The sequence below is a fragment of the Pinus tabuliformis genome, chromosome J (genome assembly GCF_031772625.1).
Source record: "Pinus tabuliformis cultivar Carrire ecotype Pingquan chromosome J, CPIR1, whole genome shotgun sequence".
In the NCBI taxonomy this organism is placed as follows: Eukaryota; Viridiplantae; Streptophyta; class Pinopsida; order Pinales; family Pinaceae; genus Pinus; species Pinus tabuliformis.
Genome location: NC_142295.1, coordinates 961,888,738 through 961,900,860, shown reverse-complemented (window position 1 = coordinate 961,900,860; position 12,123 = coordinate 961,888,738). Strand labels below are relative to the sequence as shown.

Below are 12,123 nucleotides of genomic sequence, written 5' to 3'. Positions count from 1 at the left end.
TTTCTTTACTAAGTTTGAAATAAAGAAATTTTGTGCATCTTAGAACTGTATTGTTATGATAGAGTTGGTCATTCACCATATGACTATAAAGCCACTTTTTTTTACTTAAGACAAGCTATTATGTGTTGTTTTCAGCAGATCTCAAAGTATAAGGCCTCTTTTTATTATTTCATAGCAAGGTGTTATGTATTATTTTTTCAAGGGCTCAACAAGTATAAATGGAAAACGAAAAATGTAGTTAGGAGTCGCGAGTTTGGATTATTTAATGGATTTTAATTAGTTTAAGGTATTTATATATTTATAATTATTTTTTCAGTTTTATTACATCATTTGAGATATATATGTACATTTTTATTATATTTATAGTGTTAAATATTATGTTATTAATTGAATTATGATATAATGTTGAATGAGTGGGAGTTTGTTTATCTATATAAATGATGTTTATGATATTTATTTAAGTAAAATGTTTTAAGGGTTAATTTTTTGTTAACTTTTTAAATTTAATGGCAGCAATTAATATGATAGCATTAATTAATCATACTAAAAAAAATATAGAATAAGTTAATTAGTGTATAAATTCATTTTTTTCTGTTTTAGTGAGAAATTTTGTTGGAATTTATAATTCAAATTGATTGATCAAAACTTTGACCTTGAAACTTGATCTTTATAGCTTTTGGCTTTTTCAAGATTATTTAAATCATCAAAATTTTGAAAAAAGAAAAATGAGGCTGAACTTTGTTTGAGAAAAAGAAAGAGGAAAAAAAGCTTCTGGCTTTTTTAAGATTATTTAAATCATCAAAACTTTGGAAAAGAAAAATGAGGTTGAACTTTGTTTGAGAAAAAGAAAGAGGAAAAAAGAGAGAGGAAAAATAATGAATTAAAAAGATTTAAGTTTATTTATTTATCAATTTATTCCAAAAAGTATATCTTATTTATTAAATAAAGTAGTCTAATTGTTAAATGCTCTTATCTTTTATAATTATTGATGAGATTGTAAATTTTAGATACATAAATTGTATTGTTGAATGAATAAATAGATTCAATTTTTTTAAAGTTCAAATTTGAGATTCTAATACTTTTTGTGATATTTGACCAAAAAATATTAATATACAAAAAAAAACTTAGTTACTCATCATACCACCTTTTTGTTATATATATGAAAGAAGGAAAGAAATAACACAACAAAAAAGTGTGATATAACTATTAATTTAATTTTTTTTAAAAGCAACATTAAATGCATCTAGTAATTTCTGAAGGTAGTTTCCAAAAATTTCATATCTTAATCCATTATGGATTAATAATTTTGATAGCTTCATATATATAAACCAGAGAAGTTGATTGATTGACTCGAAGTTTATTATATCAGCAAAAGCCAAGAAAATTTATAGCTTCATATATAATATAAACAAGAAAATTGCTTGATTGTCTAAGTTTATTATATCAACAAGAGCGAAGAAAATTTATCAACCAAAAATAATGCAAAATCATAGCCAAAAATAGAGCCAATGTAGAAAGTCTAACATAATAAGAGCAAATTACACAGATATGAGTAGAAGATCATGGAAATCAACAACGCTGACAGCTAACCATGTATTATTGATTACTTGTTTTTGAAAAGAAAAAAAAGGAGATCACGGTCCTATAAGGCGCTTTGAGTTACATGTCGGGGCCATGGAGTTCCCAAGATATGACCATTCAAAATTATTTACCACTACCAAAAAGAGCTTTATTCCTTTTCGTTAGGATATCATCTAAAAGCTCGAAAACATCCATACAACCAAATAAGCTCTTCAATTATCATTCATTGGTGCTTACTCTTAGTCTTCAACTGGTAAAAGAGAACAAAAGCACATTTTAGACCTTTAAAGTACCTCTGACTGAAGGCCTTAATAGGTACTTTGAACTATAAATTCCAATAATTTATTACTGCTCACAGAAGCCAATAGTTTTGTCATCTCCATATATGATTTTTTGCATCTTATGCTTGTGTTAGATATTACCTGAGTTTACAAACCTATAAAACCTGAAGGGGCACCCTGCAGTATAGTGAACTTTCACAAATACTATATTCACAGCCATTTAGGATAAATGAACTCCAACATCAGCCTTCATAGTAGAAGCAACATTAAAGAGGATTTTCTGAACAACATTGAAATTTATGGATAAATCATATATACTATATTCACAGCCATTTAGGATAAATGAATTCCAACATCAGCCTTCATAGTAGAAGCAGCATTAAAGAGGATTTTCTCAACAACATTGAAATTTATGGATAAATCATATATACTATATTCACAGCCATTTAGGATAAATGAACTCCACCATCAGCCTTCATAGTAGAAGCAGCATTAAAGAGGATTGTCTCAACAACATTGAAATTTATGGATAAATCATATATACTATATTCACAGCCATTTAGGATAAATGAATTCCAACATCAGCCTTCATAGTAGAAGCAGCATTAAAGAGGATTTTCTCAACAACATTGAAATTTATGGATAAATCATATATACTATCTTTACAGCCATTTAGGATAAATGAACTTCAACATCAGCCTTCATAGTAGAAGCAGCATTAAAGAGGATTTTCTAAACAACATTGAAATTTTTGGATAAATCATATACTATGACGGCACAATCACCTTATAAATTCAAGGATAAAAAACTGCTTGGAATATAGGTAAAACACAAGTAGTTTTTACCCAAAAAGGGCAAAAAGAAAACATGAGCAGTATGTTAAAGGATACAAATTGTCATACATCCAAATGACAAATAGGTCACCAAAATCTAACCTTCAAATGTGTTTCGCCACTGGTATTGCAATTTAATCTTGCAGTTGTATACAACAATGCAATTCAAGAACCATTTGAAACCGTTATACTAGTGTACACGCCCATATATCTAGTACCAGAAATGCACTCTCTCATTTATCTCCACCATCGAGTAGCAGCAAAAGATGCAAATATGTTATACAAAGCTTTTGGCCACTGTACAGAACATACAGAGTAGAAATGTTACAATCCAGAATGGCATTCATATTTAATCAAGAAAGGTCCCGCACTGACAAAAAATTATAGACTTTCTAAAGTTGTAACCCAAAAAAACCCTTCCAAACTAATATACAGAATACATTCTTCAAATACTATGGTGAAAAACTACAAAATTAGCAAATACAAGTCTGCACACAAAAACAGAATTCAAAAGTTTGCTTTCAATATCCCTCATTTAAGGTTTACATTATTTTGCAACCACTGATACGATATAACAATGATGGATAACAGCAATAATAGGATCCATAATAAGCTAATCTCCAAAGGAAAATTGATCTAAAGGGATTGCAGTCTCTATTGTGAGTGCACACAATGATTCCATTGATAGTTGATCTTGTGACAACCTTTTGCAAGCCAGCATTTAGTTTATTTGCCATACAGTAGCATCCAGATAGTGTTTAGCAGAGCTGTCTAGCAAGTAACAGACTAAATAGGTTAAAGTACATTTGATGAGGGGCTAATTAGTGAGAAAATCTAAACAACTGGATCAGGTGGCCCAGTTCCAATGAAAACATGAAGTTTATCTATAGATATCTTTCACTTGTATATGAATGCTTTAAGTGTTCAAGCATACCAAAAAGGAGGTTAGAACACCGATTTGACCTAAAAGGGTACAACATACGGCATAGACTGAGGCAGGTCACCATGACTCAAGACTATTTCTCAATAATCATTCCTTCACTCTATTTTCCAACACTGTCCCCTCCATTACTGTAGTTAAGTTCTTTGTTCATCGATCACAACCCGGCCATCAAGTATATTACCTTATCATCGTTATGCTCATGTAACCATTGTAAAATATAACTCTTCGCTCTGCTCCAGCAAGGGATACCTTAACTTCACTCTAAGCAGAAATTATCCTTTACCAGAGCAGAGCAAAGCGTTATGCCTTACCTGAGCAGGGAAAAGCATAATGCCTTATAGCAAAGGTAAGACCATTCAAGCAGGACCCTAGATGAGGGGCTCCGAGTTTAATCTACATTATTTCAAAAAAGACCCTCATCTGCATAATCTACAGGGATTTATTTGCTTTGATTTGTATACCAAAGGATGAATCAAATGACTTCAATAAAGAATGTTGCAAGCAGTAAAGCTCTTTATTGGAACCATAGCTGCACAAGTTCAGTTAAATGTACTTAATAAGCTCTATAGTAAGGTGGTTGATGACAGTCTTTAAACATTGCTAATCTGAGCTCTACTCTAAAACTGAATTATAGTATTTGTCTGTTGTGATTTAAATGGAGAGTGTGTATCTTTATAGATTAAATTTCAATGGTCTACATGGATATTAGCACAAATTGTTTCTAAGATGTGAGTGAACCCCACAAGCATGAATACAACCTCATACAAATAAAAAACAATGAATGCAAACATGAAAATCACAAAAAATAAATAAATGATAGTCCCGTCTCACGGAACAAAAAACCGGTTATAATTAATGCTGCTACACAATATATTTCCTATTTACTCAAAAACTATATAGTCATCATATAAATAAAAAGCAAGGATATTGATAGAGATTCATGCACATACCTTTGGACGTTCCTTGGACCAGAACTATATGCATGGATGAATGGTTAGGAGGAAGCTGCAAACGCAATGGGTACAATTTTCCAGTCAAAGGATGATTTGTACAGACAATGATGTCATGAAGACCAGTTTCTTCCTCCAATTTTTTGGTTAGCTCTTGTAAGTTATTTCCCTTAAACAGGAACGAAGGCCACTCATAACCATCCTTAACGTCACCCTTATCATCACTGATTGCATAGTAGATAATTCGACCATCAGGCTTGGGCGGTGATTCTGGCAGAGGTGGAGAAGACTGCAACCACGCAAACCCTGAAGCAACTTCAGATTGTAGCTTTGAAAGCATAATAAAGTCGTAATCTATTTCTTTGTCCACACTATTAAAACGAAAAAAGGAAATGATATGCCTTCAGGGAAGTAGAAAACTATAAGTAAAATACAACTTAGAAATTACCTCCAAGTCAACAGGAGTAGGTCGACTAGGAGAGGGTGGAACAAATATTTCCATCACATCAACTTCCCAAAGTACCCAATCTTGAGTAGCTGTTCTGTGTGGGATGTCATGGGTTACTCTGTTCCTCCATGGGGGAGGGCCACCATTTGCACGCAAAAAATTCCCATATCGGGTTTTAAGTTTAACATGAAAGCCATCCCTGATGGGTTCCCACTCAGTAGATGAATCCAACTTTGGTGGTACAGTCTGCAGGACCTTCTTCCCTGTCATCCCCAGAAGAAATGGTATCTCTGTTGCTGTCAAGTATTTGTTATAGCAGCTTTTCAATCTTATCACAGAATCACCTTCAATAAATTCAACTTTCCATCTTGCATTTAGTTTTGCACCATCTCTATCCTGAGTAACTGTCTCCTCATCCTCATCCGCCCAAAGATATTTGTCATGATGGCTTCTAAGTCGTACTGACATTGCCTTCTCAAAAAATTCCATGACTACTCACTAACCAACAGTTAAGATTCTGTAAAAATCAGCAGAGAACAGGATTCAGAATAGAACATGGTTTACGAAACTATGGACAGATAGAAACAAAAAAAACCTGACTCCTGAAGAATTCAGATTCCAGAAAGAAGTAAAACAATTTCACAAAAATTTGAGGAAAATTATACAAGATTTAAAAATGTGAACACATGCAGTTAAAGTTTCAGACCCTCCAATCCTATCAAAACATTCTTTGTGAAACAGGGAGCTTTGCCTCCAGACTCAACCCACGGTTTCACCCTCTGTTCAGAATGACACGGATTATCTTAATAATGTATTGGGACAAGTTCCCACCAGTGAAGAAATCAAAGCTGTAATACCAACATATATTAGTGGAAAATCTCCAGGGCCAAATGGTTTCCAATTAACTTTTATAGGATTAATTTAGATAAAATAATTCATTTCCTCAAAATATGATTCTTGGAGTGGAAAAGACAGTATTTCTTAACCCAGCAATTGAACTTTCATAGTTATAGTTCCTAAAGGAGACGTGACTGGTAGACTGGACAACTGGAGTGCTATTTTGCTCTGCAATGTCAGCTATGAGATCATATTAAAAATCCTTGCCAACAGGCTCACAAAATGCTTGAATACAGTGGTAATAAAAATATGAAATTGCTTGAGTCAGGGAGGAATATCCTGGACAAGTAAACAGTGGTTGTAAAAGTCCTCCACTCAACCAAGCACACTCATATCTCGTTAATTTGTAAACTTCCATGGATATTCCACTGGAACAGTTCATTACAACATATCTTGCAAAATTTTGAAATCTCTTATTGTATTGTGTTTCACTTAGATTCCAGATTTAATGTTACTAGCTTAATGTGTTAAACACTAAATAGATCGAAACTGAAATGATAGAGACGAACAAATAACACAATGTACCTTGGTGAACCCTATAAGAGAAAAACCCAGCTAGAAGGAGAGGCTTATGCTCTGATCTTTTCTTCTCAATTATGAAATGCAAATACAAAGAAAGGGGCACTCACAATGGAGTTGCCATGGACATTGTGGCTAGCATGGTTGCTATGAAATCTTCTACTTCCTTTGTTCTACTTCAATATCCTATTATGAATGCTCTGCTCTCTTATGGAACAATACTTAATACAATAAGAATGAAACCCCTTCCTATCCTAGTGGCCCAATATTTAACATGGCCTAAAAATAATCTAGGGATAGGTTTAGGGTTTTTGCATGCTTCAACCCCCATCAAAGTTAGGATTTTTGATCCTCTGGAATCTTCTTGAAAGTCCACATTTGACTACCTGCACATTGTGAGTAATGTGAGATGATGTGGCATCCCCTTAGTATCATGGTGGTCAAGGGGGCAGGGTACCTTGGGAGAGGTGTAACTTCCATTTACAAACTCCAATTGAGGTGATATCCACACCATTATAAAGCTTTTGAAGTGTAGAATAGTGTTGAGAAGCTGTGAACTTATTTTGCAAAGTTTTGACTCCAAAAAAGATCATTTGGGACCTTACACAAGCTCTGGAAGGTTCAAGACCCCAAATCACCAAAGGAGAACCTACCCCTAAAGCGGGCCTACAAGCCAATCACTTCAATTTCTGCCTAAAAAGCACCAAAAAAGACAAAAGATTATATAATGATCCATTCTAGATCACCCCTCTTTTGTAAGGTTCCTATGGAAAAGACATGATAGGCTAGGAGAGGATTTGAATGGTAGAACCTCCTTTTGTTGGTGGCTTTGTTGAAAATGATGAATGCGACTCTCACTAATGTAGTAATCTCAGGAATTTTTGTTGTAACAAGAGGAATAGGCTAAGTTTGTTCTTTATCCTCGCTTCTACATTCTTGCCGCATATCCAATTTTCTCCTCTGGCTCGGAAACTTTAAAATTTTAATTGTATAAGCTCCTCTAGTTTTCTGATTACTTACAAGTTACAGCACGGTACTACTCAATTTTCTCGGATAAACCTTCCCAGGCATGTTTGAGTGCCTTTAATGACCTCCAAATGTCTGAAAAATTTCCTAAAGAAAAAGGCAGGACAACGATACGAAAGGGCAAATGGTCATTTACGTGTATATAAAAGATGCCCCTGAAAAATATTACAAATAGAATAATCGTAGGATTTACAATGAACCTTGTAAACCATTTTTATGGCGCAAAGACTTTCCAAAATGTTCAGCAATAGTCATCCGTTGAATCCCTTGCTAGCCATCTAAAGCACGTGTGATACAAACCCCATGTCAACGACAACCAGGTTAACTAAGAACAGGAACTTATATCAAATAGGAAACTGTTCTCAGTATCATTCTCCTTAGATTCACTTCCAACTTTCTCTATACAAAGAAATTTCAATTTCATAGCTTTTTATATAGATGTAAGGGTTTAAAAACATGCCTTCATGACATTAGGGTTTTGATCAAGAACCCTTCCCAATTAAAAAAATCACCCCAAAAGAAGAAGAGAAACGAATCCAACCAACACTATCAGGTCACCCTTCTCAAACAAACAAGAAAGAAAATAACAACAGTGTGAAACTCTTCCATTATCGGTTGATGCAGAAAATCCAGGAGCTGGGTTTAATCGATATTTTCTGTATATTTTCCCTGGTAAAATTCAAAAGTGGGAGACGCTAATTTCCCAGCTATGTAATCCCCGGAACATGTCCAGTACCAACACACATAAATCAATGAATTCACTACATCTATTTTTTTCCAGTGGAATGCACTTACTTGTTGAAGAATTCAAAGAGGAATGACGGAAAGCAGAAGATCCCCAATATGTTTGGAGCACAGAAGGAGATGAAACTCGATACCAATAAATTCAGTTAAAATAAAATAATGGGTATGTGTAGTATTTATATCGAAGAAACTACCAATCGATTTATATCGAGGAAGCTACCAATCGATCAAGTGGGCCAAACGATCGAGCAGACAACGTGTACGCGTAAGCCCCGTGTCCAGTACCATTACACGCAAAGAGAAGATGAAGCTAAAGAGACATTGTCAGTTTGAATTGTCCACGTGACAATGAGGATAAAAATTGTCCAAACTGGATAGCTTTTTTGGGGTAGAATATCCTGCACAGGTCAATATTTTAAGACATACCTTCACCGTCTCGAAGATTCTGAAAGCCTGTGAAACTACTTTAAATAGCGTATCCAATGCCTATTGAAAGGGCTTGCTTATCTCTACAATTTTTTGTTCATGTGGCGTGTTCTTCCACGTTTGGAATCTTCAAATTGAAGTTATCCGCTCTCTCATCAAAAGATTAGCTGCACAAGGCCGGCTATGCCGGTTAGGTCGATTGAGACTTTAGAATCAATGTGTGGACGATAAGTCCCTCACTTGGTTTCGTGGAAAGAGAAAGTTTTCCACTTACTGTTCATGTCATTTGGGAAATTGAAAGAGAGTTACAGGAGAAATTTTCTCCAAAAAGGTTGTTTTAAAGGACAATGACAGATAGGAAATGGCAGCTTTTAAGCAAATGATTAGGCCCACCATACTCAGCACAATTATTTTCCCACCATTAGTTTTGGAAAGGAAGTTACTGCTTTGAAAAGTTGTGAAGCTAATTATGGGGAGTTGTTATCTTAAACATTGGAATTTATGTTTGGCTTATCAAGGCTTAAAAATTAAACATAAGATGGCAATGTCATAATAAGTTTGTACAAATATTTGGAATTATGAAAGACCAGATTAAAATTTTAAATTTTTTCATAGCTTGTTTTTATCCAAAGTAATTTGTGTATTTAATATAGTTATTTATAATTAATTATTGTATAAATAATATCTAACATTTAAATTTATTAAATATATATAAAAGAACTTAAAATTTAAATTATTATGATGTTTATGTTATTTTATATAAAAAATGAAAAATGGAAAGAAAATGAGAAGAAATATTTTATAAGAAATTATAAAAATAACAAATTTTATTGGAAAATAAAAAAGATGATGTAAATATTATTAAAAAATTACACATCTTATTTGAATATAAAAAGATAATCCAAATGTCTTTAATTAGAAAAACACAACCACACTTGTACACTTGTTGGTTGTTGGCCAAAAAATTCTCTCATGTAATTTCTACCTAAAGACTTTGTTTAAAAAATTAAAAGTGTCAAAAAGATTATCTAATTTTTTTTAATAAGAAAAATATAGATAATATTTTTTTTTTGGCCAAATTGCCTTTTTCCTACTTAATTTGTGGTATTTCATATTTATGTTTTATTAATTTAGTGACTAAAAACTAACATATATATCCTTAATTTAATTGGAATGAAAATTATTGATAAAATTTTTGGCCAAATTGCTTTTCTCCCACGTAATTTGTGATATTTCATATTTATTAATTTAAAGACTAAAAACTAACATATATATCCTTAGTATAATTGGAACTATAAGTGTGCTAAAGTTAATTAGTGATTATTATAGTATAAGACTTATCATAACCTAGTAGGGAAAGACATGCTCATTCAAGTTGAATGTAAAGACATATATATTATTATGAATTATGAGGTGAATTTTTTGTTGTTAATATTATTTTTAATTTATAAATATGATATTTGATTATTTATATATATATATTTCTATTGATTTGATTTTAGTTAAAGAGATTATAAGGTAGAGTTTATATGGATTTCTTGGAGTTAGATGCACTTATTATAAGTATTAGATTTTTTTCATTTATATATATATATATATATATATATATATTTCAAGGAAAATTTTGTGGGCAAACTTAAGAGATGTTGTTTTACATTAGTGGTTGTCATCTTTAATAAACTCATTAATGTAAGATAGTGTGTTTGACCTAATGAAATTAAAATCAAGCATATGATGTCATGGAACTAGCCAAATGTCAAAAAACAAATTGATAATAAGTTGAGAAAATTATTGCATTGGAATGACGCTACAAGGGTGGCAGTAGCTTTATAATTTACGTAATTGCTCTCCAATGGAGCCAAAAAAATTCTTGACGGTGAGAGCATAGCAGGGAGTAGGATAGAACTAGAGTCTCACGAAGTGTGTAGAAATTTGATATAAAATGCAACTGCTCAAGATTTCAAACTAAAAACCAAGATACACAATTCTACTCTACTAATTTGCAGAATGTAAATCATAATTTAGAATAACATGCATAGACATGCAACAAGAAAAATCACAAATACAATGATTTCTAGGGGAACCCAACTGGGAAAAACCCCTCAAGCCTCTTTGCATTAATTAGTTGAATAGAGAAACTATTACAATTTCTTGCTCTAGCTCTAAGCACAACATGCAAAAGAATAAATGTTCTCTCTGTTGAATGAACAACTCTGGTCAACACTTAGCCAAATATCACATCACCTAACCTCAGATCATCTAAGAAAATTAGCCCCTATTATTTAGGAATTTCCTCCAAATTGATTGCGCAATTCCCAAGCATTAATCACTGATTGCATGCAACACTTGTACACTCAAAACTAGTCTACAACTGATGTACACTGCCATATCATCTCCACTTCAACTGAGGAATTCTAATACCTTGCATGCATTAGCTATTTTGGGTTAATTGATCTGTTAACTAACAAATCTCTGAGTTACATTGTTGTCTCACTGCACAATTGACTCTATCAATAGTTAGAGGTCAGTTAACTTAATACAACTGGAAAAAAATGAACTAGATTACTAAAATGTAGCAATCACACGTGATAACTGAACTCCAAGCCCTCTAACTCAAATTGACTGAGCTAACTAAATGACAAGAGTCATGTCACTCTAGTTAACCGCCTCCAAGTTGTCCTGCTGATGTGGAAATTTGATTTACTCAATTTGGCTAAGGCTAAAGTCAAATTGAGCCTTTCTTGCTACATTTTTTCAACAAAGTGCACTATCGTGCTAATGAATAACAATGGTTGGGAATGATGTTGAGTTTCATAATCAAATGCATGAGAAGTTGAACACGCTCCTAGATCGATTGTCGACAACGATTCAAGGATTGATGCAAGTAGCGACGAGGAGGATCGACATGGAAGAACAGGGGACGCAAACCAATGTGTAATTAATGGAAACAAAGCATATTTTGTTCGAAGGGAAGTTTGAAAAAAATGGAGCTAGAATTTAAGACAAAATTGGGCCCTACTTTGGAGATACGTTGGACTGCATTGAAAGATAAACTTTTTAATGGGAATCAGGATAAATTCACAGACACTGAGTCTAACGAGGAGCCAGAGCGAAAATTGATCAAACGTACATTGGATCAGGAGCATGAGAATGAAGATCATGCCCCTGACTAATTAGTTGAAGCTCTAGTAGAGGGACCTTCCAATGTGACCCCAATAATAGTACTCTGGGTTCTCTTTCATGACATCTCCCCTCCTTTACTCCCTAGAAGGAGTTTGTTAAGTTCTAGTTTTAGTTATGCTCTATAAATTTGAATGGATTCTATGAGTCATTTTTAGAGTCTATAGTAAGCCTATGTATCAAATAGTTAGTAAAAAGAGTCATAGTCATAAATTGTCTAAATTTTAGATTACTAAATACAATGCTTTTGAAAAATAATCTAAATTTTGTAACAAACCTAATCAAATTCCAATCA

At 33.0% G+C, this 12,123-nt stretch overlaps 1 protein-coding gene across 4 annotated transcripts; it reads right to left on the bottom strand.

The window, feature by feature from the left end:
- Nucleotides 1-2,590: 2,590 nt before the first annotated feature.
- On the bottom strand, nucleotides 2,591-8,672 carry LOC149230018 (uncharacterized). 4 transcript variants are annotated; one of them, XM_089378822.1, is made up of 4 exons: nucleotides 8,649-8,672; nucleotides 5,037-5,553; nucleotides 4,589-4,877; nucleotides 2,591-2,992 (listed from the first exon to the last, which is right to left on the bottom strand). In XM_089378822.1, exons 2-4 carry the CDS (start codon nucleotides 5,523-5,525, stop codon nucleotides 2,973-2,975), a joined length of 798 nt encoding a protein of 265 aa, XP_089234948.1. In that variant the 5' UTR covers nucleotides 5,526-5,553; nucleotides 8,649-8,672; the 3' UTR covers nucleotides 2,591-2,972. The 4 variants fall into 4 exon arrangements, with proteins under 4 accessions (XP_089234948.1, XP_089234947.1, XP_089234946.1 ...); XM_089378821.1 differs by lacking the exon at nucleotides 8,649-8,672 and adding an exon at nucleotides 8,417-8,569; XM_089378820.1 differs by lacking the exon at nucleotides 8,649-8,672 and adding an exon at nucleotides 8,274-8,410.
- Nucleotides 8,673-12,123: the final 3,451 nt, after the last annotated feature.

Bases quoted from the DNA above. Each gene is read 5' to 3' on its own strand.
- LOC149230018 (XM_089378822.1), bottom strand. From the start codon at position 5,525: ATGGAATTTTTTGAGAAGGCAATGTCAGTACGACTTAGAAGCCATCAT. The intron at 4,878-5,036 runs GTAATTTCTAAG...GCGTGGTTGCAG, and splicing joins CTACTCCTGTTGACTTGGAG to TCTTCTCCACCTCTGCCAGA. The intron at 2,993-4,588 runs GTATGTGCATGA...TGTTCTGTACAG, and splicing joins GGTCCAAGGAACGTCCAAAG to TGGCCAAAAGCTTTGTATAA.